The sequence below is a fragment of the Macaca thibetana genome, chromosome 14 (assembly GCF_024542745.1).
Source record: "Macaca thibetana thibetana isolate TM-01 chromosome 14, ASM2454274v1, whole genome shotgun sequence".
Taxonomy (NCBI): domain Eukaryota; kingdom Metazoa; phylum Chordata; class Mammalia; order Primates; family Cercopithecidae; genus Macaca; species Macaca thibetana.
The window spans coordinates 5,551,983-5,577,296 of record NC_065591.1 but is presented as its reverse complement, the minus strand read 5'-3'; the positions used below and the strand labels follow the sequence as shown (position 1 = coordinate 5,577,296).

The window sequence follows — 25,314 nt, the reverse complement described above, 5'->3', positions numbered from 1 at the left end:
AGCCTGCTTTTCCTAGTCTGTTTCTCTTAAGGCTTTACTTGTGGTACTCATTTGCCCTTCTACTCCTTTCAGTTTCAATATTCATTTCTTAATTAGTTTTCTCTTTTATTTAGACGCCTTTCTGCTTTCATCATCTCTTTATAACTTTTCCTTTTCACCAATTGCTTCATTTCTGAGTTTTTCTAGTTCTGATTTATGCTATTTTCCATAACTTCTATTAGTTTCTTAATATCTAAAATCATAGATACTATGATTATCTGTGTTAAAGTGACTGCTTCTCTCTGTTTTGAGGATGTGTCCTTTGGGCACACCATTGTTGGCTGGGTAGAGCTGTCATTCTGCTCCTTAGTCTCTCTCTTTTATTTTTATTTTTATTTTTGAGATGGAGTTTCACTCTTTTTGCCCAAGCTGGAGTACAATGGCAAGATATTGGCTCACAGCAACCTCCGCCTCCCGGGTTCAAGCGATTCTTCTGCCTCAGCCTCTGAGTAGCTGGGATTATAGGCCTGTGCCACCATGCTCGGCTAATTTTTGTATTTTTAGTAAAAGCAGGGTATCACCACGTTGGTCAGGCTGGTCTCGAACGTCTGACCTCAGGTGATCCGCCTGCCTCAGCCTCCCAAAGTGCTGGGATTACAGGTGTGAGCCACTGTGCCCAGCCTGTCTCTTTCTTTTTGAGACGGATCTTGCTCTGTCTCCTAGGCTGGAGTGCAGTGGTGGGATCTCGGCTCACTTGCAACCTCCACCTCCTGGGTTCAGGTGATTCTCCTGCCTCAGCCTCCTGAGTAGCTGGAATTACAGTCACACACCACCATGCCCTGTGAATTTTTTTTTTTTTTTTAGTAGAAACAGGGTTTCACCATGTTGGCGAAGCTGGTCTTGAACTCCTGACCTCAGGTGATCCGCCTGCTTCAGCCTCCCAAAGTGCTGGGATGACAGGCGTGAGCCACCGCGCCCGGCCTGTCTCTCTTTTTGTATAGCGCCTCTGTATGGGTTTGGACAACACTTCCTGTTGATCATTTGTCCCCCACAGTGAGATGCCTCTTTCTGAATATCTCTGGGGGAAAGATGGGCCAGGATAGCTCCCTCGAGAGCGCCCTCTGTTATTATTAGGTTGGTGCAAAAGTAATAAACTGCAATTACTTATGCACCAACCTAATAGTTCTGAGAAGAGATGGTAAATACAGCCCCTTGCTTTCTGCAACCTGCTGCCTCTGCTCTCTTCTCTCCCTTTTATTGGGACCTGTTTTCCTTTCTGCTTCTGCCCTGGTCAATTTGGATTCTACTACCCCCAGCAACATCTTCTCGGCGCCGGGCTTTGTCTTGCAAGTGAGTTGCACTTGGTTAATTTCAAGAGTCCGTGGCCCAGTGGCTCCCGCACCATCTGCCTTGCTGCTTTCTCCTTGCAGGCGCCTGTGAGTGGAAGGAAGGCTGTGAGTCTCCCTGCTTTGACTCTTGTTCTCTGACTGGACCATGGGCTTTCCAGGGAGTACCTGCTTGTGATTTGGGGGTCTCTCCAGATCTCAGGATCATCAGAATCCCCCTCTGCATTGACTTCTCTCCTCTCCCTCTCCTGCAGTTGCTGATACCATGCAAGGCTTGTGGCTGTCAGTGACTTGTACCCACCTGCTTGTGTGCTGTGGACACCTTGCCACCTAGTCTCACTGTGGCTGTTATCCAGAGGTTTTTGGTTTTGCTATCCTAGGTGCTCTGTCAATCGTTGGGGAATTGGGGGAGGTAAAAAAACTACGGCATCACTGTCCCATCTTCCCAAAATTGCTTTTAAACCCACTTACCGAAAAGTAGCAGAAACATTCATTATAAAAGCCGCAGTGTGGATGGCAGCTCCCAGTGTTTTTCAGGGGAGCATGACATGTCTCAGGGCCTGGCCTCTGTCTTGAGACTGCAGAGACCCTACGGATAGAGCTGTAAGCAGGGCTGCCCTGTCCTGTTGCTGGGTTGTGTACTCCTCAAGTGCCCTTGGCTGAGAGGGTAAGTGGGGCTGAATCCCAGCCCGTGCTCCACCATGCTGAGTCCTGGGTCTGGTCCTGGCATGCACCCCTCCCACCTTGATACTGCACGAAGGCGCTAGCAGCTCTCCTGACTATAGGGGAGGGTGTGGCTGCGTGGTTTTGAGGCCTCTTTCGGCAGGTGGGCGGTGGGGGCGGTCCCTGCAGGGAGGTCTGCAAAGCCCGAGTTCCCTCCCTGAGATGGGGAGAGCCACCGCCACGTTCCATGCATGTCCTCCCAGGTCTGAGCTTTACCAAAGTCGCTTCTGGTAGAAATGCAGAGCTCCCTCACCTCCGTCCTGACCCGTGCAATCTTCAGCCTCATCTGGGAAAGAGGCTTCCGGGAACAGGAGCAGGGGGACCCTCAGGCAAGCCAGGAGCTGGATGAATTATGCTGGCTTGGCCCAGCCCAAAGGGGCTCCAGGTAGAGAGGGACCGGAGAGCCACAGTCCTCCTGGAGAACTTTCCCCAACTTTCCAGCCCCTGCCCCGCCATGGACTGCTGGGGTCCCTGGTTGGTGCAGGCCCTTTTCCGCCTCTTAGTTTGTGATCACACTATTTTCCTTACCACTGTCTCTTGGAAAACTTCCATGCATCCTTCAGGGCCCAGCTCAGATGTCACCTCCTCCAGGAAGCCTCCTCATGAAGCCTTGCTCCTTACCCCAAGCTCAGTTTGTCACTTCCGTAAGCGCTGCTGCTCCTGACTCCATTCAACACGCATGGGTTCAATCGTGCAGCCAACCAACGTTTGCTGAGCAGCTACTATGTTTTGAGTCTCTGTGTGTTACCCTGGGGTAAATGAGACTGACCTGGCTCCTGGCCTCGGGGGGTGTGCGGTGAGATTGTCCCTGTAGTGAGCTTGTTTGCCTCTCCCCAGGGATGGGCACCATGGCAGATATGCTGCTGACCCCAGTGCCCAGCAAGGAGCTGGCACGCAGGAGATGCTCAGTGGGGGTTTGGTGCGTGGTGAATGTCCTCGGCGTGGAGGACTCAGCCAGCGCAGCAGGGGAACAGAGGCTGTCTCTGGCATCAGTCCCTGAGTAGCTTCCTGGTCCCGGCTGCTGGGCTGGGGGACATTGCCCACTCTCCAAGCTGCTCACGTACATTACTAGCCACGGGAGATGGGTGAGGGCTTCTCAGCTCCACAAGGGCAAGCTGCAGTGACAGAGTAGGCCTTGCCCATGAACTGCCAGGGCCCCCTAGCCGAGATGAGATCCGCCCCTGGCAGGCCGTGGAAGGACGAGCCCTCCCGGAGTGCGTGACCCCCAGCCCCGCCCGACCTCAAGTCTATCCCGGAGCCTCCTCTCCCACCTCCGGGCTCTGGGTCCCCTGCTGTAAAACGCCCGCAAGGCCGGCTCAGAGTCTGGTCCCAGGGCAGCTGTGGCGTTGGCCTTGGCCCCGCCCCACCGGGTCTCACTCACCCTCAGCTCACCGCAAAGCCCTGAGGTGGGTCTCCTGTGGAGCCCCTTCCTGTGCCGGAACACCCCCAGACTTTTCTTTCGCAGCCTGGGGCTCATTGTCTGAGGGCAGGGTTACCACCTTTAAGACATCGTGAGGTTCGGCCACCTCAGAGCAAGCTGCCCCCACCGTGGCTCCTCTTCAGGCCCAGCGGGGAATGGCTGCTTGCACCAGGTAACTGCAGCCCAGTCTCAAGCCATCGCGTCCCGGAGGCACCTGGTCCCCCTGGAGCATCGGCCTCCTTCCTCTCTAATCTCCCCAGGCCTCCCCCAGGGGCCTCTTAAAAGCACAAATCCCACATGTTTCTCTCCCTTGCTCAAGACCCTCCGGTGGCCTTCTCCTTGCTCACGGAGTGAGGTCTAAACCTCTCAACACGGACACCAGGCCCCACGGGGTCTGCAGCTGCCCCTCACTCCCTCTGGGTCGTCTCCTCTCAAGCTCACGGCTCCCAGCACTTCCCCTGCACGCTGGCTCCTCCTGCCTCCCTGTCTGTACCCAGGGCTTGGCGGACCCTCATCAACCTTTGGACTTCAGCTGAAGCAGCGCCTCCCCCCAGAGGCTCTCCCCGTTTATCTCATTTAAAGATGGCCCTGCTGCGTGTGCGCTTTTGAAAATTGCACCATCATTCACTTACTATAAAATGGGCTCTTTTGAAAGGATACCCTTCAATGGTTTTTAGTATATTCACAAGGTTGAAAAACCATGACCACTTTCCAATTTCAGAATGTTCTCATCACCCCAAAAGGAAACCCCATCCCTGTTAGCAGTCTCTCCCTCTTCCTCCCTCCCCCCAGGCCCTGGCAACCGTAAAGCTGCTTTCCCTCTCGGGACCTGCCTATTCTGGACATTTTGTATAAATGGAATCACGTAATATGTGGCCTTTCGAGCTTCCTTCACTCAATGTCATGTTTCCAAGATCCACTCCCATTGAAGCCGGTGTTGGTGCCTCACTGCTTTCTGTGGGCGAATAACACACAGTCTGGGGGGTGGGTTACGTTGGTTCCTTTCATGAGTCCCTTTGTAGCACAGGTCCAGTTTGTACCTTTTATTTTTATTTTATTTTATATTATTTTATTTTTGAGATGGAGTCTCGCTCTGTCTCCCAGGCTGGAGTGCAGTGGCACGATCTTGACTCACTGCAAGCTCTGCCTCCTGGGTTCAAGCAACTCTCCTGCCTCAGCCTCCTTAGTAGCTGGGATTACAGGTGAGCACCACCACATCTGGCTAATTTTTTTTTTTTTTTTTTTTTTTTTTTTTTTTTTTTTTTTTTTTTTTTTTTTTTGAGACGGAGTCTCGCTGTGTCACCCAGGCTGGAGTGCAGTGGCGCGATCTCGGCTCACTGCAAGCTCCGCCTCCCGGGTTTACGCCATTCTCCTGCCTCAGCCTCCGAGTAGCTGGGACTACAGGCGCCCGCCACCACGCCCGGCTAGTTTTTTGTATTTTTAGTAGAGACGGGGTTTCACCATGTTAGCCAGGATGGTCTTGATCTCCTGACTTCGTGATCCACCCGCCTCGGCCTCCCAAAGTACTGGGATTACAGGCTTGAGCCACCGCGCGCCCGGCCAATTTTTGTATTTTTAGTAGAGACGGGGTTTCACCACGCTGGCCAGGCTGGTCTCAAACTCCTGAGGTCAGGTGATCCGTCTGTCTTGGCCTCCCAGATTGCTGGGATTACAGGTGTGAGCCACTGCGCCTGGCCTGTACTTCTTATTTATCTGTGTGCTTGTTTTTATTTTTGTTTTAATAATAATAAAAAAAATTTGCCGTGTGCAGTGGCTCATGCCTATAATCCCAAAACTTTGGGAGGCCAAGGAGGGAGAATCACTGAGCCCAGGAGTTCAAGACTAGCCTTGGCGACATAGCAAGACCCCGTCTCTACAACCAAGAAACAGAATAGCTGGATGTGGTGGCACACGCCTGTGGCCCAGCTACTTGGGACTGAGGTGGGAGGATGGCTTAAGCTGGGGAGGTCAGGACTGCAGTGAGCTGTGATTGTGCCACTGCACCCCAGCCTGGGCGACAGAGCTAGACCTTGCCTCAAAGGAAATAAATAAATAAACAGAAAAGAAGACGAGTGAAAGTCCTAACTGCCTTTGTCTCTAAAAACCTTTTTTTAGAGACAGTCTCGCTCTGCCGCGTGGCTGGAGCTGCCATGCCCACAGCTCACTGCAGCCTCAAACCGCGGGTGCTGGGTGTGTGGGGAGTGTGGGGAGGGTCTGAGCTCGGCACTGCCTCCTTGCAGGGGTGCGTGGTGCCGTCCGCTGCATGTTTGCACTCCCCGACCCAGGACAGACGCAGGGAGATTTGTAGCCCAGGAACAGCTCCCAGCCATGGCCAGCAACCACCGGGAGTGGGGGGAACACCGTGCTTCCCCACCTCCCCAGTGCCTCCGAGGCTTGTTCTATGTGGTCTCCCCGAGGTCTCCATGGGGCCTAGCCCTGCTGCCACTGCTGAAAATCCCGTAATTGGGCTTCTCCCCTCCCATGCACCCCTTCCCTCCTTCCCTCCCCCTCTTCCCAGGCTCTCCACCCAAACACACTACTTGTGCTGAAATCCTTGTCTCAGCGGGAGTGTCCAGGGCCCCGGCCTAAGACCTGGCAAGGCCCCAGCTTCCACCCCACTGGCTGTCCTCCCAGGCAGGCCTGACTGGCCCCCGCTTCTCCCGGGGCTTTATCCCCTGGGCCCCTCCCAGCCTTCTCCCCTCTCTGTACCCCCGACCCCCTCTCCTGGGGCTTCACCCCGGGGGCCCCTCCCAGCCTTCTCCCCTCTCTGTACCCCCGACCCCCTCCCTCTCCCAGGGCTTCACTCCAGGGGCCCCTCCCAGCCTTCTCCCCTCTCTGTACCCCCGACCCCCTCCCTCTCCCAGGGCTTCACCCCGGGGGCCCCTCCCAGCCTTCTCCCCTCTCTGTACCCGCGACCCCCTCCCTCTCCCAGGGCTTCACCCCAGGGGCCCCTCCCAGCCTTCTCCCCTCTCTGTACCCCCGACCCCCTCTCCTGGGGCTTCACCCCGGGGGCCCCTCCCAGCCTTCTCCCCTCTCTGTATCCCCGACCCCCTCTCCTGGGGCTTCACTCCAGGGCCCCTCCCAGCCTTCTCCCCTCTCTGTACCCACGACCCCCTCTCCTGGGGCTTCACCCCGGGGGCCCCTCCCAGCCTTCTCCCCTCTCTGTACCCCCGACCCCCTCTCCTGGGGCTTCACCCCGGGGGCCCCTCCCAGCCTTCTCCCCTCTCTGTACCCGCGACCCCACAGGCCTCTGGGCTCGGACTTCAGCCCTCACTTTCCCGACGCCACCCTGGTGACTCTCATCCCCCACGGCCCCATCCTTGGCTGCCACCACAGGCCGTTTTGTTCCCAACATAGCAAATGGCCCGGGTCTCCCCAAATTCCTGTTGCTTGTGTCATATGCAAGAGAACTCAAAATAGCACGTGCAGCGCGCCCTGGCCTGGGAAGTATCTGGTTTTCCCAGGGGTTGGTCCCCAGGGCAGGACAAGGGGTTTGCTCACCAACGCCCCATGTTTGGACCCTGTGCCCGGCTCACACGCTCTCCTTCCCCTCCTGGGCCAGGCTTGGCATTCACTGTGCCCCTCACTTACTGTGTGACCTCAGACAAAGCACACAGCCTCTCTGAGTCTTCATTTTCCAGTGTGCAACAGAGGGATAAACCCTGGGCTGCTCTGGGCAGTAGTTTCAAGGTTGAAGTGTGACAGGGATGGGAGAATAGTTCGTGAGCTTTTTTTTTTTTTTTTCAGACAAGGTCTCTCTCTGTCACCCAGGCTGGAGTGCAGTGGGCAGTGGTGGGATCACAGCTCACTGCAGCCTCGACCTCCCCAGCCTAAGCGATCCTCCCACCTCAGCCTCCCAGGTAGCTGGGACTACAGGCTTGTGTCATCACACCCAGCTAATTTTTTTTTTTTTTTTTTTGAGACAGAGTCTCCCTCTGTCACCCAGGCTGGAGTGCAGTGGTGCCATCTTGGCTCACTGTAAGCTCTGCCTCCCGGGTTCACGCCATCCTCCTGCCTCAGCTTCCTGAGTAGTAGGACTACAGGTACCCGCCACCACGTCCAGCTAAATTTGTATTTTTAGTAGAGATGGGGTTTCACTGTGTTAGCCAGGATGGTCTCCATTTCCTGACCTTGTGATCCGCCCACCTCAGCCTCCCACAGTGCTGGGATTACAGGCGTGAGCCACACGCCAGGCCACATCCAGCTAATTTTTAAAATTTTTGTAGCAATGGGGTCTCCCTATGTTGTTCAGGCTGGGTTTGAACTCCTGGGCCCAAGTGATCCTCCTGCCTTGGCCTCCCAAGGGATTGGAGAATACCTGGTGATTTTAAAATAGCAATTTTTTTTTTTTTTTTTTTTTTTTTTTTTTTTTTTTTTTTTTTTTTTTTTAGGTCGGGCGCTGTGGCTCACGCCTGTAATCCCAGCACTTTGGGAGGCCAAGGCAGGCGGATCACAAGGTCAGGAGATTGAGACCATCCTGGCTAACACGGTGAAACCTTGCCTCTACTAAAGATACAAAAAAAATTAGCTGGGCGTGGTGGTGGGCGCCTGTAGTCTCAGCTACTTGGGAGGCTGAGGCAGGAGAATGGCATGAGCCCGTGAGGCGAAGCTTGCAGTGAGCCAAGATTGTGCCAATGCACTCCAGTCTGGGCGACAGAGCGAGACTCTGCCTCAAAATACATATGTCGATAGATAAATAAATAAAAATAGCTTTTTTTTTTTTTTTCTCCCAGAGAATGGGCATGAAGGAAAGGGGGTGGGAGAGAAAAAACCTGGCCTGGGGCCCTACTGCATGTCCCTTCTGTCTGCAAACCTGGGCCCTCACCATCATTATCCCCATTCTACAGATACAGAAACCGAGGTTCGGCGAGATCCTGGGGTTGCCAGAGCTCACAGAGCTGGTGGTGGGTGGGTCAGGGCACAGGCTTTGCTCATATGACCATGAGGCTGATGGTTTTTGCTTTCTTCCATGCGATCTTAGCAATCATCAGAGACTGTTACAATGAGCACATTTGGTGTTACTCCGTAGTGCCTAGGCAGTTCATGATTTGTAGTAGGTGCTCAGTAGATGTGTGGGTGAATGACTGAATGAATGAATAAAAACCACAGAGCTCCCCTTAGAAAGACCGATACGGGCACACGCAGCTAAACAGAGGAAACCCAGGTGCACGTGGGCAGTCGGCCTGATGTACCCAGAGTGGGGGAAGTAAATATGGCCAAGAAGCATCTGGAGCAGGCCCAGGGTGCTCAACCTCAGACGGCCAGTCTCCAGGCTGTGGGGATGCTCTGGTCCCTCTTGGGAGGTTCCTGCAGGGGAGCGGACCTCCTGCCTCCCCAGGCATTCTCCATCTTGGGAGACATTGATTTCAGTGCAGCGCTGGTGCCTCCACTCATTGCTGGACTTCACAGAAGCCCTGTTAGCCTCCCTGGAAGATACCATTTTTTCCTCCTATAAAATTAAGGGGGAGAGATGATGGGCACTTTGGCCAAAATAACACAACTGGGGCAGTTTTTGGAAGCCCAGGGAGGTATTTCTGACATTTAAGCCACGTTAGGTGCAACCTCTGGGTGCCTTGGGAGAAAAAGCTCCCAGTCGATGGCACCAGCCATTGGCCCTGGCAGGACATAAGGGACCTCAGGCTGAGCCAACATCACTGTTCCCACCAAGAAGACATGTTTCTCCACTGCTGGTTCCAAAAGACATGCGTGGCAGGCAACAAAAGCCACATTGGAGAGTGCAGCTGTGCTGTGAGGGTCGTTCTTGGTTCATTTATGGGGCAGCAGGGCGGGGGGAAGAGGAGAACAGAGTCCTCTTATGACTCTCCTGGGTTGTTTTCTAGCCTAGGGGGAGGGCAGGGAATGGGGTTTCTGTGCCAGGGACCCCCTTTCTCATCGACCTCACACAACACTGGCTCACACAGCTGGGCTGGGCTCCTTCACAAGAGGAAGCTGCTGTGTTGGGGACTTGGACGGCAATCCTATTCCTGGAAAAGGGGTCTTGTCCCAGACCCTAAGAGCAGGTTCTTGGATCTCTCGTGGGAAAAAATTCAGGGTGAGTCGCAGAGTATATTAAAGTTAAAACAGTTTATCAGAAACCACTTGGCCAGGCACAGTGGCTCACGCCTGTAATCCCAGCACTTTAGGAGGCTGAGGTGGGCGGATAATGATGTCAGGAGATCGAGACCATCCTGGCTAACACGATGAAATCCTATCTCTACTAAAAATACACAAAATTAGCCGGGCATGGTGGTGGGTGCCTGTAGTCCCAGCTACTCCGGAGGCTGAAGCAGGAGAATGCTGTGAACCCGGGAGGCAGAGCTTGCAGTGAGCCAAGATTGTGCCACTGCACTCCAGCCTGGGTGACAGAGCGAGACTCTGTCTCAAGAAAAAAAAAAAAAAAAAAAAAAAAAAAAAAAAAGAAAGAAAGAAAGAAAGAAACCACTCTAGGCTGCACACAGTGGCTCGTGCCTATAATCCTGTAATCCCAGCACTTTGGGAGGCTGAGGCAGGCGGACCACCTGAGGTCAGGAGTTCGAGACCAGCCTGACCAACATGATGAAACCCTGTCTACTAAAAACAAAAATTAGCCAGGAGTGGTGGCAGGTGCCTGTAATACCAGCTACTTGGGAGGCTGAGACAGGAGAATTGCTTGAACCCGGGAGGCAGAAGTTGCAGTGAGCCAAGATTATGCCACTGCACTCCAGCCTAGGGGACAGAGCAAGACTCCATCTCAAAAAAAAAAAAAAAAAAAAAAAAAAAAAAGGAACCACTCATTGCAGAGTAGCGTGTCCTCAGGAAGCAAGAGGAGGAATGCTTCTACCTTAAACATAGTGCTTGCTTATTCAGGCTGTTAAAAACAGTGTGCTTTATTACAAAGGCTTGTGATCAGCTTGTGACAGACTATTGGCATTATTTTCCTATGTTACTACTGATTTTAATAATAATTTACCAGTATACTATTATCTTTAAGAAAAACCTCTTCTGGCCAGGTGCGGTGGCTCACGCCTGTAATCCCAGCACTTTGGGAGGCTGAGGCAGGTGGATCATGAGTTCAGGAGTTTAAGACCAGCCTGACCAAGATGGTGAAACCCCGTCTCTACAAAAATTAGCCAGGTGCGGTGGCAGGTGCCTGTTGTCCCAGCTACTTGGGAGGCTGAGGCAGGAGGAGAATCGGTTGAACCTGGGTGGCAGAGGTTGCAGCGAGCCGAGATTGCGACACTGCACTCCATCCTGGGTGATAGGGTGAGACTCTGTCTCAAAAAAAAAGAAAAACCTCTTCCTCCTCCTCCTCCTCTGCTGCTGCTGCTGCTGCTGCTGCTGCTGCTGCTTCTTCTTCTCCTTCTTCTTCTTCCTCTTCCTCCTCCTCCTCCTCCTCCTCCCCCTCCTCCCCCCCTCTTCTCTTCTCTTCTTCTTCTTTCTTCTTCTTCTTCTTCTTCTTCTTCTTCTTCTTCTTCTTCTTCTTCTTCTTCTTCTTCTTCTTCTTCTTCTTCTTCTTCTCCTTCTTCTGACAAATGGTCTCTCTGTAGCCTAGGCAGGAGTGCAGTGGCGCAATATCAGCTCACTACAACCTCCGTCTCCTGGGCTCAAGCAGTCCTCCCGGCTCAGTATCCTGAGTAACTGGAACTACCGGCATGCACCACCACGCCTGGCTAATTTTTAATTTTTTTGCAGAGACAGGGTTTCTCTATGTTCCCCAGGCTGGGCTTGAACTCCTGGGCTCAAGCAATCCACCTGTCTTGGCCTCCCAAAGTGTTGGGATTAGAGAAGCAAGCCACATGCCTGGCAAGAAAAACTTATTCTCAACCCAAGAATGCTTTTTATTCTTGAAAGATTGGGGCATTTCCATCAGTTCTGGGTCTTTAGTTAGTGTCATCAACTCAGTCTCTCAACCATAAAAAACATCTTGTGGGCAAGAGAGTCCAACCCCCTGGAATGTAACCCAGTAGGTTTGGCCTTATCTGGCCTTTATTCAAGATGGAGTCACTCTGATTAGGACGCTCTGACAATCCCAGTGAGCTGCTGTGGGTTGACCAGTGTATTAGTCCATGCTCACGTTGCTAATAAAGACATACCTGAGACTGGGTAATTTCTAAAGGAAAGAGGTTTAATTGACTGACAGCTCAGCATGGCCGGGGAGGCCTCAGGAAACTTACAATCATGGTGAAAGGGGAAGCACATATGTCCTTTTTCATGTGGCAGCAGCAAGGAGAAGTGCCAAGTAAAAAGGGGGAAAAGCCCCTTATAAAGCCATCAGATCGCTTGAGAACTTATGATCACAAGAACAGCAGCATGGGGGTAACTGCCCCCATGATTCAATTACCTTTCACTGGGTCCCTCCCACAACGTAGGGTTTATGGGAACTATAATTCAAGATGAGATTTGGGTGGGGACACAGCCAAACTATATCAACCGGCCTGGGTCAGCCTCACCGTCCCTACATCATCCTACCCTGGGTGGGTCCTGGCTTCATGTGAAACAGTGGATGATGTACCAGGGCTGCTTCCAGACACTGTGCCACCAGCCCTCTGGGCGATACAACATCACAGAGTCTCTCTAGCCTCGACTTTCTCATCTGCCAACTAAGAAGAGTGACAGTGCCCTCGGTTCACAGGCATGGGAAGTGGGGTGTGGGATCTTAGGAGGTATAGGAGCAGGCGTGTACCCAAAGTCTCGCTTACCACTGTAAACTTCCACGCTACATATTGTGGTAGGCAGCCTTCTAAGATGACTCCCAAGGACTCCCACCTCTTGGTGGTCACGGCTTCGCTGTTCCCTCCCCTTGCGGGTGGGCTCGACCTGGTGACTTGCTTCTACCTGATAGAATACAGCAAGAGTGATGAGATGTCACTTCCGAGATTAGGTTGGAAGGACTGTGACTTCCATCTTGTTAGTCTTCTCTTGGGCTCTTCTTGTTTGCTTGCTCTGGTGAAGCCAGCCACTGTGTTGTGAGTTGCCCTGTGGAGAGGCCCATATGGCAGGGAGCTGAGGGAAGCCTTTGGGCAACAGCCTCTGAGAAACCAAGGCCCTCAGTTCAGTAGCCGGTGAAGAGCTCAATCTAGCCCACACCCACTGAGCAAGCTTGGAAGAGGACGCTTCCCTAGGGCAGCTCTGTGCTGTTGTAATATAATAAAGAGTGTATATCTGGTTTTCATCTAGGGTTCCTGGCATAGAGTTTCTGAAACCACTGGAATTTCCTAAGTGAAATGGGTGAGAGAAGTGTCTTTTGTTACTCATAATAAGCCCCCTTCAACCATACTTGAGTTTATTCTAATGAGGTGACTCATGGAGGCTGGGGGCTGGTAGCCAGAGGAACCAACCACGTGATTGAGGGTTGCAACTTTCATCCTCACCCCCAGCCTCCAGGGAGGAGAGAGGGGCTAGAGATTGAGTTCAATCACCAGTGGCCACTGATTCAGTCAATCACGCCTGTGTGGCAGAACCTCCATACAAACATCAGATCTCATGAGAACAACAGAATACAGAGAGCTGGTTTGGTGCACGTATGGAGGCTCTGGGAGGGTGGTGGGCCCAGAGAGGGCATGGAGCCCCTCTCCCATACCTTGACTATGCATCTCTTCGATTTGGCTTTTCCTGATTTGAATCCATTACAATAAACAGGTAATGGTATGTAGACTGTTTTCTGAGTTCTATGAGCCATTCTAGCAAATTATTTACCTTGAGGAGGAGACTGTGGGACCCTTCAATTTATAGCTGGTCTGTCATTAGTGCAGGAGACACTGGACTTTCAATTGACATCTGAAGTGGGGGCAGTCTTGTGGGATCCCTTAACATGTGGGATCTGCATTAACTCCAGGAAGACAGTGTCAGAATTAAATGGCATCGTAGAACACTCGCTTGGTGTCCAGAGAGTTGGTTGATGTGTGGGAAAAAAATCTCAGACACTTGGTGTCAGAGGTGGGAGTAAAAACAGGTCAGAGACCTTGAGATGACTGCAGCCCTGGCTGACACCTTGATTGCAACCTCTTGGGAGACCCAGAGTCTGAGGCACTCAGCCAAGCTGCATTCAGATTCCTGTCTAAGAAAAACTAGGAGATCATCAGCATTGTTTTAAACCACTAGGTTTTGGGGTTGTCATATGGTCATAGATAACTAATACACATATTTATTTTAACAGCTCTTAGAAATATAGAGCAAACACATCAAATTGAGTTTTAGTGTTTATTACTTACAGTGAAACTAAGTAGAGAAAATGAATCAATGTAAATCAATTTGAAGAGAACTGTAAGATAAACGGAGGTACAGATGGGTGTGGGATGGCAAACAGTAAGGGGTGGAAGGACAATGACTGAAGTTTGGTAAGCACTGAGCTAATTGAGCTGACCATAATTCTAAAGCCATAGTATACATGCTCAGTGTTAGGAATAAGGAAGGGTTACGTCTGTCTGGGTGCAGCAGCCTACAGCGTACAGCCAAGTGCTTCCATTCCCATGGTGAGTTGTGCCCTGCCGAGGGGACTGCACATCAGAATCATCCGGGTTCCCACTGCCTGCCACCCATAGCTCCCTCCCGTCCCTAGCTCCTTCTTGCCTTACCCCCAGCCTCTATGCAGGCAGCACGCCCATCAGGGAAGGAATGACTTCGTGACCTGTTTGCTGTAGCCCTGTGTCCGGTGGCCTGAGGGGACTGGAGATCCAGGAACCCTGGTTCTTTTTTATTTTTATTTTTTGAGATGGAGTCTCACTCTGTCGCCCAGGCTAGAGTGCAGTGCCACAATCTTTGTTCACTGCAACCTCCGCCTCCCGGGTTCAAGTGATTCTCCTGTTTCAGCCTCCCCAGTAGCTGGGACTACAGGCGCACACAACCACACCAGGCTAATTTTTTATATTTTTAGTAGAGATGGGGTTTTGCTATGTTGGCCAGGCTGGTCTCGAACTCTTGACCTCAGCTGATCTGCCTGTCTTGGCCTCCCAAAGTCCTGGGATTACAGGTGTGAGCCATTGTGCCCGGCCAGCATCCCTGGTTCTAGGACGACTTCTGCCATCACCGAAACAGGGACTGCGGAAGGCTTATCTCTCTTCTCTGGGTTGGGGAAGAGGAACAGTGGTGGGTAGGGTGGAAGAGAAAGGAGAGAGAAAGATAAGGGTAGGGGATAGGTGGGAGAGGGTCAAAGGATGTCACTGCCCTGCCTCGAGTCCACTGTAGAACTGCCTCCCAGTCTGGGGCACCTGAAAGACCCATGCATGGGGCAGGCAGGAGGACTGGTGGCTTCACACAACCTCGGCTGCAGATGAGGGGAGATCTTGGCCAAGCCCTTCTTGCCTCTGGGCTCAGTTTCTCCCTCTCTAAAAGGATTGTGGGGGCCTTTCTAGACTGTATAGCCTTGAAGGGGAGGTGGCCAGAGCCACTGAGTCTGTGCCCCTTCTTCTCTGGGTCTGGGAAATGCAGTCATAGCCTCCTCTTTCTGGGTTCAGTCTCCTCCGCTGGACCAGACAGACAAGGAGCTCTGAGGATGGGGCTGGGCACTCAAACTGTGCCTATTGGAAGGGTGCCCCCTTCACAAGTGCTTCCCATTGGCCCCGCTTCTGACACATGTCATTTTGTTTGAATCCTCCCAACAGCCATGTGAGGTGCAATTCTCTCCCCACCTTACAGATGGGGAAACTGAGGCTCAGAGAGGGGGTGATACGCCCCGCATCTCACAGCTGGGCCAGTGTAGGCGTGGAAGCAGTAGAGCCAGCAGCAGATCCCCATTTTGCTTTCCCATCTATTGTATCCACAGCACCTAGAAGAGCGCACAGCACATACGAGGCGCTCAGCAAATGCTTGCTGGGCAGGGCTGGCTAGGGGGCAGTTTCTGGTCAACCTCGCAGAGCAACTGGTCCCGAAGGAGGAGCTGGAGCCAGGGTCTGGACCTCAGCCATGGCGCTATGTGTGTCTGGGAAGACCCCCTTCACTCCGCACGGGGGGCTTGGGCTTGTTATGCCCCCACCTCACGGAAGAGGCAACTGAGCAGCCAAAAAGTGCTGTGACTTGCCTGAGGTCCTGCAGAGGTTGGGCTGGTGTCTCTCTAGTTTTTTCTTTTTTGGGATGGAGTCTCCCTCTGTTGCCCAGGCTGGAGTGCAGTGGCATGATCTCGGCTCACTGCAACCTCTGCCCCCTGGGTTCAACCAATTCTCCTGCCTCACTCAGCTTCCTAAGTAGCTGGGATGACAGGCGTGGGCCACCATGCGCGGCTAATTTTTGTACTTTTAATAGAGACGGGGTTTTACCATGTTGGCCATGCTGGTCTTGAACTCCTGACCTCAAGTGATCCGCCCTCCTCGGCCTCCCAAAGTGCTGGGATTACAGGTGTGAGCCACCGTGCCTGGCTGTGTCTCTCTAGTTTTACTCCCAGGCTAGCACTGCTCCCTGGGTGACCGGTCCCTAAGCCAGGGCCCAGAACACCCACAAACGGTGACTGCCAGGCTGCTGTGAGGATGGTGCTCTCCCTCCCGACACCCGTCAGTACGTGGCGACAGACTCACTGAACGCCGGTGAGGGACGCAGCCCAGATGCCATCCGTCCGCGCCCCATTCTGGCTGTGCCAGCGGCAGGACATTGCCATCTCAGTCTCAGCTCCCTCTTGCGGGACCTCGCTGGGCCCTGCCCCCATCGTTTTTTTCTGCCCCTTCTGAGCTCCCTCCTGCATCATGCTCCACATGTTGTAACTGCTTACTGGGAACCACATTCCACTAGGGCCTCTGGGGCTGTGTACCCAAACATCAAGGGAATTCTTTAGTGGCAATCAAGACAACTCATTGAGATGTGCTGTTTTTGCAGAGAGCTGCATGCATCTATTATTTCCTTTGTTTGAAATAAAAATATCTTATACTTCTTTTCATGTTTTAAAATGTATGCTCCTTGTTAAAAAAACAAAAAACAGACAAACAAAAAAACAAACGAAAAACAGACAAAGAACAAAACTCAAACCTGTGGCCACATCCTGGGATCTCTCTCCACTCCACTCTGTTCCTCAGAGCTGTGTCATCTTTTAAACATGTGCTGACTTAGGAGTTCAGTGATTTCATTGTTACTTTAATTTGCATCCCTTTGTAGCCTAATGAGATGGAGCTTTATTTCAGGCGTTCCTCATTGATATTTCCTCTTTCTTGGGAACTTCTGGTTCAAGTCTTTTCCCATATGCAGAATTTAAGGCTGAATTTATGGGATTTTAAAGGCTCTGCAGGAAGCAGAAGTTTGGCACCCATGGTCTTCACTCCTCGTGTCCTGCCCATGGTTGTGTTAGATGAGATGGCAAAAAGGATTTTGTAGACACAACTGAAGTTGCTAATGAGCTGATCTTAAATTAGGGAGATCATCCTGGATTATCTGATGAGCCCAGTGTAACTGTTCCCAGAAAGAAGTCCTGGTCTAGATCCCAAGAGACGGTTCTTGGATCTCCCGCAAGAAAGGATTCAGGGCAAGTCCACAGTGCAAAGCAAAAACAAGTTTATTAAGATAGTAAAGTAGGCTAGGTGCGGTGGCTCGTGCCTGCAATCTCAGCACTTTGGGAGGCCTAGGCCGGTGGATCACCTGAGGTCAGGAGTTCGAGACCAGCCTGACCAACATGGTGAAACCCCGCCTCTACTAAAAACACAAAAATTAGCTGGGCGTGATGGCGTGTGCCTGTAATTCCAGCTACTTGGGAGGCTGAGGCAAGAGAATCGCTTGAATCCAGGAGGTGGAGGTTGCAGTAAGCTGAGATCACGCCACTGCCCTCCAGCCTGGGGGACAGGAGTGAAACTCTGTCTCAAAAAAAAAAAAAAAAAAAAAAAAAGATCAGGCGCAGTGGCTCACGCCTGTAATCCTGCCACTTTGGGAGGCCGAGGCAGGTGGATCACCTGAGGTCAGGAGTCTGAGACCAGCTTGACAAACTGGTGAAACTCCGTTTCTACTAAAAATACAAAAATTAGCCAGGTGTGATGGCGGGTGCCTGTAATCCCAGCTACTCAGGAGGCTGAGGCAGGAGAATCACTTGAACCTGGGAGGCAGAGGTTGCAGTGAACCGAGATGGTGCAAATGCGCTCCAGCCGGGCAACAGAGCGAGACTGTCAAAAAAAAAAAAAAAAAAAAAAAAAAAAAAAAAAAGAGAAAGTAAAGTGGTGACAGAACAGCTGCTCCATAGACAGAGTTAGGATGTTCCGGAAAGTAAGGAGGAACGCATCCGCCCTAGGTACAACACTCCTTTATATATAGGATGATAAAAGATCAAAGATCATGAGGACATGTGTTCTGCTAACAGGGTTTGTGATAAAGAATTTTCTTAATTACTGTATTTTGCAAGGATCGGTATTATTCTCTTTAAAGCAAAATTAGGAATGCTTCTGTTCTCAAGATATCAGGATATCAGGACACTCCCAAGTCTAGGTCTATTTAGTAAACATTATCAATCTGTTCCCTTAATTGTGAACATCTAGAGGCCGGGAATGCCTCACTTTCTGGGAATGCAGATCAACAAGTCCCAGCCTCATTTTTCCTAGTCCTCACTCAAGATGGAGTTGTAGCAAGTCCCAGCCTCATTTTTCCTAGTCCTCACTCAAGATGGAGTCGCTCTGGTTCGAATGCCTCTGACATAATCATACGAGCCCTTGGCTCACTGCAACCTCTGCCTCTCAGGTTCAAGCGATTCTCCTGTCTCAGCCTCCTGAGTAGCTGGGATTACAGGCGCCCGCCACCATGCCCGGCTAATTTTTGTATTTTTAGTAGAGATGGGGGTTTCACCAAGTTTGTCAGGCTGGTCTCAAACTCCTGATCTCAGGTGATCCGCCTGCCTCGGCCTCCCGAAGTGCTGGGATTACAGGTGTGAGCCACCGCACCTGGCCTGAAAGCAGAGTCTTGACAAATTATTTCTACATCCATGTTCACAGCAGCATTGTTCACTACAGTCAAAAGGCAGAAGCAAGTCAGTGCCCATCCATGGATGAATGGATAAGCAAAATGTCATGGATACATACAGTGGGGTATTATTCAACCTTAAAAAGGAAGGAAATTCAGACACATGCTACATGGATGAACCTTGAGGATTTTAGGCTAAATGACATAAGCCAGTCACAAAAGAACAAATACTGCAGGATTCCACTTATATGAGGAACCTAGAGTTGTCAAAATCGTAGGAATAGAAAGGAGAACGGTGGTTTCCAAGGGCTGGGGGAGTGAGGAGTCAGTGCTTAACAGGTCCAGAATTTCAGTTTTGCAAGATGAAAAGAGCTCTGGAGCTGGAGGTGATAGTTGCATAGCATCATTAACGTATTTAATATCAATGAGCTGTACACTTAAATATAGTTTCGTGAACTAAAAATATCTGAGACAGGTCTCAATCTATTTAGTAAGTTTATTTTGCCAAGGTTAAGGAGTGCCTGGGAGGCAGGTCTATGCTTTCCTCGGAGGATGATTTGTAGGACTTCAATCTTTAAAGGGGAAAGAGGCCGGGTGCAGTGGTGGAGGTTGCTGAGTGAGCTGAGATTGCGCCACTGCACCATGGCCTGGGCAGCGAAGCAAGACTCTGTCTCAAAAGAAAAAAAAAAAAAAAAAAAAAAAAGGGAAAGGGTGGATATTGGGAAAGAGGGAAAAATTTTAAAAATACGTGCAGAGATAAGAGACAAAGGTTGCATTCTTTTGAGTCTTTGATCAGCCTTTCACTGAAATACACAATTTACAGGTTGCGGGGGTAGAGGAATAGTCACTTATGCCTTAGTCTGGCTCAGTGAATCTGCATTTTTACACCAGAGGAAGCAATCAGGCGAGCAGAGGGATGACTTAAGAGTTCCATCCTTTGTTCGGAACCTGTGAAGACCAGCTACCAATTTACATTGTCACGGCAAAATTCAACAGAACTGTTTTAGGGTAAACTTCTTGGGGCCCACAAAAAATTTCCTAGTGGGCAAGTTGTGAGGGAGGTATGTGGCTTTTTATATCTTTGTAGCTGTTTTATTAAAGAACAAAAGGCGAGGCAGGTTTGCCCAACACAGTTCCCAGCTTGACTTTTCCCTTTGGCTTAGTGACTTTGGGGTCCTCAGATTTATTTTCCTTTCACAGTTATGACGGTACATTTTATGTTATATTTATTTTAAACCCTCTTCCCCCACCCCCAAAGCGGGGGAGAAAACAAAGAGATGTAGCAGAAGAGGAAGTCACAGAGAAGCATCTTGCAGCATCTTTTTTTTTTTTTTTTTGAGATGGAATCTCACTCTGTCGCCAGGCTGGAGGGCAGTGGCGCAATCTTGGCTCACTGCAACTTCCGCCTCCCGGGTTCAAGCGATTCCCCTGCCTCAGCCTCCAAGTAGCTGGGACTACAGACATGTGCCACCACGTCTGGCTAATTTTTTTGTAATTTCAGTAGAGACAGGGCTTCACCATGTTGGCCAGGGTGGTCTCGATCTCCTGACCTCGTGATCCACCAGCCTCGGTCTCCCAAAGGGCTAGGATTACAGGCATCTTGCTACATCTTGAAGCATCTTCAGCGTGCTCTTGCTTGCTGGCTCTGATGATGGAGGTGTTCAAGCCATTGTGGAAGGAATGCAGTGGCCTCTAGGAGCTGAGAATGACACCAGCCAACATCCAGCAAGAAGACATGGGCTTCAGTCCTAGGCCCATGGACACAATTCTGTTAATATCCTGGATGAGCCTGGAAAGTGGGCTTTCCCAAGTCTGCAGATAAGAGCCCACGGCAGCTGACATTTTGACTTTAGCCTTGTGAGGCCCTGAGACAGGGACCCAGTCGAGCTGCTGGTTTCCTGCCCGGCAGGACTGAAAGATAATGCATGGGAGTTGTTTTATATTATAAGTTTGTGCTAATTTCTCACTGTAGCAATAGAAAACGAATACAAGGTCTTTAATGCATTAATGTTGAAAACACTTTTTATATATGTTGTAATTGTTTTTTAAGTGTGTCATGTGTTTTTAAACTCTTCCCTTAATTATATTGAATCCTCCTAATTTCACTATCAGAGGGTAAACTCCAGTTCCATTCTTGGGGGAGTCCTTTGCAGTCACCCCAGGTACTCAATATTCACATGCATCAGAATCACCCCGAATGCTTGTTAAAACACAGATTCCTGGGTGCTGCCCGCAGAGGTGCTGATGCAGTAGGTTTAGAAGGGCCCAAATATTTGCATTTCTAAAATGTTTCCAGGTGATGCTGAAGCTTCTGGCCGTAAAGACAATCCTTTGAGAACGTATTTCCTCCCCAGCACTGGGCCCTTCAGCCCCAGAGCGCTGCCCCGCCCTGGGTGGAAGGAAGCTGAGCTCCACCCCAGAGGGGCGGGGCCCTTTAAGCTCCGCCCTACGCAGTTGGCCCGGTTATCATTGGCTGGGAGTGCAGGGATCCCCTGCGTCACAGTGCCGTGCGCTCCCCCGCCAGAACGCCTGGGGCGGGGGTCTCTGCGCCTGCGCAGTGGAGCTGGGCGCTCTTGGGGCTTGAGTTTCTAAGGGTCGGGTCCCGCGTGCGGGCTACCGGATGGCGGAATCCCGGGCGGAGTCGGAGCCCTTGCTGGGCCGGGCCCGCGGCGGTGGCAGCGACTGCCCGGCGGGGCTGACCACTTGCCGCAGCATCCAAGTCGGCCCTGGTGAGCCGCCCGGACCCGGGGAGGGGACTGGCCCGGGAGACCGGGGTCGCGCGTGGGGGTCCCGCTGTCGCAGCACCCAGCGTCCTGCCGGGCGCGCCCCCAACAGGTTCGAGTCCGAGCGGGGCCCGGGCCGCGCCGGGCGCCAGGGGAGCCGGTGTTCTGAGGGCGAGTGGGCTGCGTCCTGCGGACCCGGACCGGGGTCAGGGCAGAGCTAGGATCGCTTCCGTGTCGCTTCCTGATCCCGACCAGCCGAGCGGAGAGGCCCTCGCCCAGCCGTGGGCAACCCCGAGGGAACCGGCCCCCTGCGGCAGGCAGGCACCTTCCGTGTGCCCAGGCGGGCCCAGACCCCATACTTCCCGAGGGTCGCCTGATTGGCTCAGAGAAGGCAGCACTTTGATTTTTCCCGTTTCTTCTGGGAAAAGCAGAGGCTCAGAGAGAGGCGTTACCCTACCCAAGGTCACACAGCCAGTAAGTGGCAGAGGTGGGATTCGAACCAGCTGGGAGCTAGGAGTCCTTTCTTTGTAGGGTGCCTTTCCCGGTCCCACGTCCTGTGGGGCTGGGGTGGGCCCCCTAAACAGTGACGGCTTCCGCGCCTTGCTCTCTGCCAGCCCAGAGCCCCCTCCCCACTCCCTCCTGCCCTTCCTGTTTTTTGTCCTGGTCTGAAGATTGCTGAATCCCCCCGAGGGTGGGGTGTGTCCGCCCCTCGCTGACACCAGGGGAATTAGGTTCTGGATTAGAGGTGGAAGGACCTTAGCTTCACTTTATAGATGAGGAAACTGAGGCCCAGAGAGGCCCTGAGACCTGCCCAAGGTCATAGCCCTCTGTGCTGGTGCGGCTGCTGCTCGAATCACTCTGAGAATTCACACCTGGCCGCTTCCCTCTCTGGCCTGTCTTTCCTTCTTTCCTGCTGTGTCTGGAAGGAACTGGGTTGGAATACTGGTGCCACCCACTGTTGGTGACATATGCCCATCCATGGAGTAATGGGGGGCCAAGGAGGGGACCCTGACAAGAGATGGAAAACCAGAGACTGAGGTGGCCACCCTGTCTGCTCACCTCAGAAGCTGCCTCCAGGAAGTTCTTCAGGGGCTTCCTGGGACCAGTCAGAAGGGAGATCTGCAGGGAGCAGCTCTGGCAGGCCCCTTGATGAGACGCCCAGCATATGGCAGCGTTCAGGGAACACAGACTTTGTGTCTAGGATTCTGGGCGCCTTTCTGGGGCTACCCTGGCTGTGTGGCCTTGGCAGTTGCTTAACCTTTCTGGTTTTTTTTTTTTTTTTTTTTTTTTCCCCGAGACGGAGTATCACTTTGTCACCCAGGCTGGAGTGCGGTGGTGCAGTCTCGGCTCACTGCAGCCTCCACCTGCTGGGTTGAAGTGATTTTCCTGCTTTAGCCTCCCAAGTAGCTGGGACTACAGGCGCCCGCCACCACGCCTGGCTCATTTTTGTATTTTTAGTAGAGATGGGGTTTCACCATGTTGGCCAGGCTGGGCTCACACTCCTGACCTCAGGTGATCTGCCTGCCTCGGCCTCCCAAAGTGGTGGGATTACAGGCGTGAGCCACCGTGCCTGGCCCTGCTTAACCTTTCTGAATCTCAGTAAAAGGGAGATAATACTAGGGACTGCCTTGTGGGCATTCAGAGAGCATCCAGAGTTTGTCCTCAGCAGAGGGCCTGATGGACTGGGGTGGGGGCCAGTGGCCATCCTGGGTAAGCACCGTGATCATTGCAGGTCCTGGCCCTGGCAGGTGAGACCTGCTCTGCTGGGCAGTGTGGCTGATGAGAGGAGGCTCTCAGGGAGCGCTCTTTGTCCCTCTGCTGTGGCCTCAGCCAGGGCTTCTGAGAACGTGGACAGGACGCTCTGTGTTCCGAATCTCCTTGGCCAGGGTCCCCAGCAAGACTGGTAGACTATGGAGCCACGGAGACTCCCAAAGGCTCATTCAGTCTCAGTGCCGGGGCCTGTGCCAGACTTTGAAATGAAGGCCCTGTGCTCTGGTTCGCAAGTCCTGTGGTTGGTCTCTTGCCAACGGGTGGTGGGGGGCTGCTGCTGTGGGTGCCCCGAGGACCCCAGTGGACCCTGCTGTCGGGTCCTTTTGACTTTGCCCCACCTGACGGGGCCGGGGTCAAAGGTTGAGGACAGTTGTTTTCTGTTGTTTCTGGGTCAGAAAATCACACTTTTACTGATTATCAAAAAAGAGGACAAGGGATTACAATGCTCTAGAGGCTTTCAGAGTAACTGAGTGCTTATGAAGGGCTCACTTAGCAAAGTACTCTGGCTATGGTAAGTCATTCAGTCTGTACTTAGCTCCTCCTGGGTGGGGGTCCACGAGGACCTGGAGCACCGAGAGGTTAAGGCACTTGCCCAGGGTCACACAGGATGCTGGTCAGGACTCTACACAGGTTGCGCAGCCTGGAGCCTGGAGCAAGAGGGGAGCGGGAGCTCAGACCTGGATGTTGCGGGGCAGAGGCCTGGGTTAGGAAGCCGTGTCAAGGCCTGGTGTGCTGGATGCAGCGTCTCAGCCCCTGTTGTCCTCTGTGCCCTGCAGAACCCTCCAGCCCCCCGTAGGGTGATGGCATGTGGACAGGTGATTGCCCTCCAGGGTAATGAGCTCAGGGCGGGGCGAGCTGCCCCAAGGGAGTTCCTGGACCCACACACTGGGGGATGGTGCTCCTGGCAGAAGCTGCAACCTGAGTAAAGGGTGGGAGGCTTTGGAGAGCATGGCCTTGGCAGAGCCAAGTTCAGAATGAGTGGCACGGAGGGTTGAAAGACAGGAGAGGAGCGGGCCGGCAAATGTGGGAACCTGCAGTGCCAGGCCAGGGTGGAGTGTGGGCCTGGAATAGTGGGGACCCAGGGGAAGCCGTGATGTGCTTCTGAGTGTTCGGAGCAAGATTCTCGGGCTGTTGCAGGGTGAAACGGAGGACGGCCAGACCCAGAATTTTATAAACCAGCAACCAAAAAGCCAGGCGAAATGGAAGGACAAGTGCGGGATGGTTCCAGGGGTGCCCACCACTGTTGGCCCGGGATGGCTGGCCCGGGTGGATGTGAGCGCTTTCCATGGTCCTGGGGTTGGAGTGAGCCCTGGAACTCGGCAGCTTGTCTCTTGTCTAAGAAACTTGTATCACTAGATCTCTCCTGGTAGAGATTCTATCTTCTCCCAGGGAATTTGGTAAGGTGGGGCCTTTCAGATCACCTGCCCCCCAGGTTCCCCTCGGAGCTGTTCACTTATTCATGGGATAAATCAGCTTTGAGTCCTGTGTGCTTGAGTTTTGGGCTCTGCAGATACAGCAGGGAACAAAACAGTGTGGCTTCTGTTCACAGCGATCCCAGGATGTGCTCAGGGTACATAAACAGTAGCCACTTTCAGAGCTTCCCTGGGGAGACATTCGGCTGTCCTCAGGGTGGGTCTTGTGGCTGTGCACGTGGGTACCAAAGCCGCAGGGAGGGAAGGCTCTTGCTTCTGGCAGTGCAGCAAGGCCGGGCAGAGCCAGTGGGGTTCCGGTCTCTTGCCTCTGTCTGGGACCCCCACATCTCTAATCCGTCCGGGGCCCAGCTGCCTCTACCTCATGCCCCCAAGCAGGAGCCCGGAGGACGGGGCAGCTGCCTCCCTAGGGATGGCCAACAGAGTGGGCGGGTCATGGCCTGGACCTCTGCCTGGGGACCAGCACCTCCCGAGGCCTCTGCTGCTGCCTCCCGTGTCACCACATTGTCTTGGTGCAGCTGTGGGCCCCAAGGGGCCAGGTGTAAAAGCCGAGTCTCATCTGAAAAGGCAGCTGCTTCGCCCTCTCCCCGGGCTGGGAAGTGTCAGCCTCTCCGGGTTCCTCAGTTGCTTCGGGTTGAGCGTTGCTTTTCCCTTAGCCTGCTGAGGAGCAGCTCTGCAGCGAGGCCACACAGGTGGCATGTGCCTGCGATGCGGGTGGGTGGCCCGGGCCTCCCGCAGTGGCTCAGTGACTGACCAGGTGTGCCCGCTGGCTGGTCCATGGCAGGCGAGAGGCTTGTGAGCAGGCCAGGATGCTGGGCCTTGGCTTCTGTGCCACCTGACTTTTCCTGAAGGCCCCTCCTAGTCAGGAGCCACTGCCGCCTTTGCCCAGGCCTGTCGGGAGGCTCCACCCTGCTTGTGCTGTTGGTAAAGGCGGGTGGCCACCCTTCACCACGGAAGGCACCGGCAGAGGCTGGGGGACTCGGGCGTTCCCAAAGCTCTGACCCTGGGAGTGATTTGGGTGAGCTTGCCTGGGCCCATGGGCTGGGACAGTGAGGGGACGGAACCTGGGTAGCTCTCGTGAAGCCTCA

General features: G+C 52.9%; 2 protein-coding genes across 24 annotated transcripts in view; one reads left to right on the top strand and one right to left on the bottom strand.

The window, feature by feature from the left end:
* Nucleotides 1-25,314, bottom strand: part of MRPL21 (mitochondrial ribosomal protein L21) — a 1,021,966-nt gene that overhangs the window by 117,156 nt on the left and 879,496 nt on the right. The window contains exon 1 of one of the 11 annotated variants that reach the window (XM_050758223.1): nucleotides 10,855-10,858. The exons of 9 other annotated variants lie outside the window; for them this stretch is intronic. The gene's annotated coding sequence lies outside the window, so the exon portion shown is untranslated. Of the gene's footprint in view, nucleotides 1-3,203; nucleotides 3,208-10,854; nucleotides 10,859-25,314 lie in introns of those variants that run through there. One more of the 11 variants, XM_050758221.1, reaches the window with a different exon arrangement.
* The window catches only part of TPCN2 (two pore segment channel 2), a 38,414-nt gene continuing 33,912 nt past the window's right edge, over nucleotides 20,813-25,314 (top strand). For all 13 annotated transcript variants that reach the window (XR_007719350.1, XM_050758171.1, XM_050758170.1 and 10 more), the window contains exon 1: nucleotides 20,813-21,032. Coding sequence is in view for 12 of the 13 variants with exons in the window: in XM_050758171.1 (XP_050614128.1) it covers nucleotides 20,924-21,032 (109 nt within the window). In the remaining variant the exon portion in view is untranslated. The remainder of the gene's footprint in view (nucleotides 21,033-25,314) is intronic.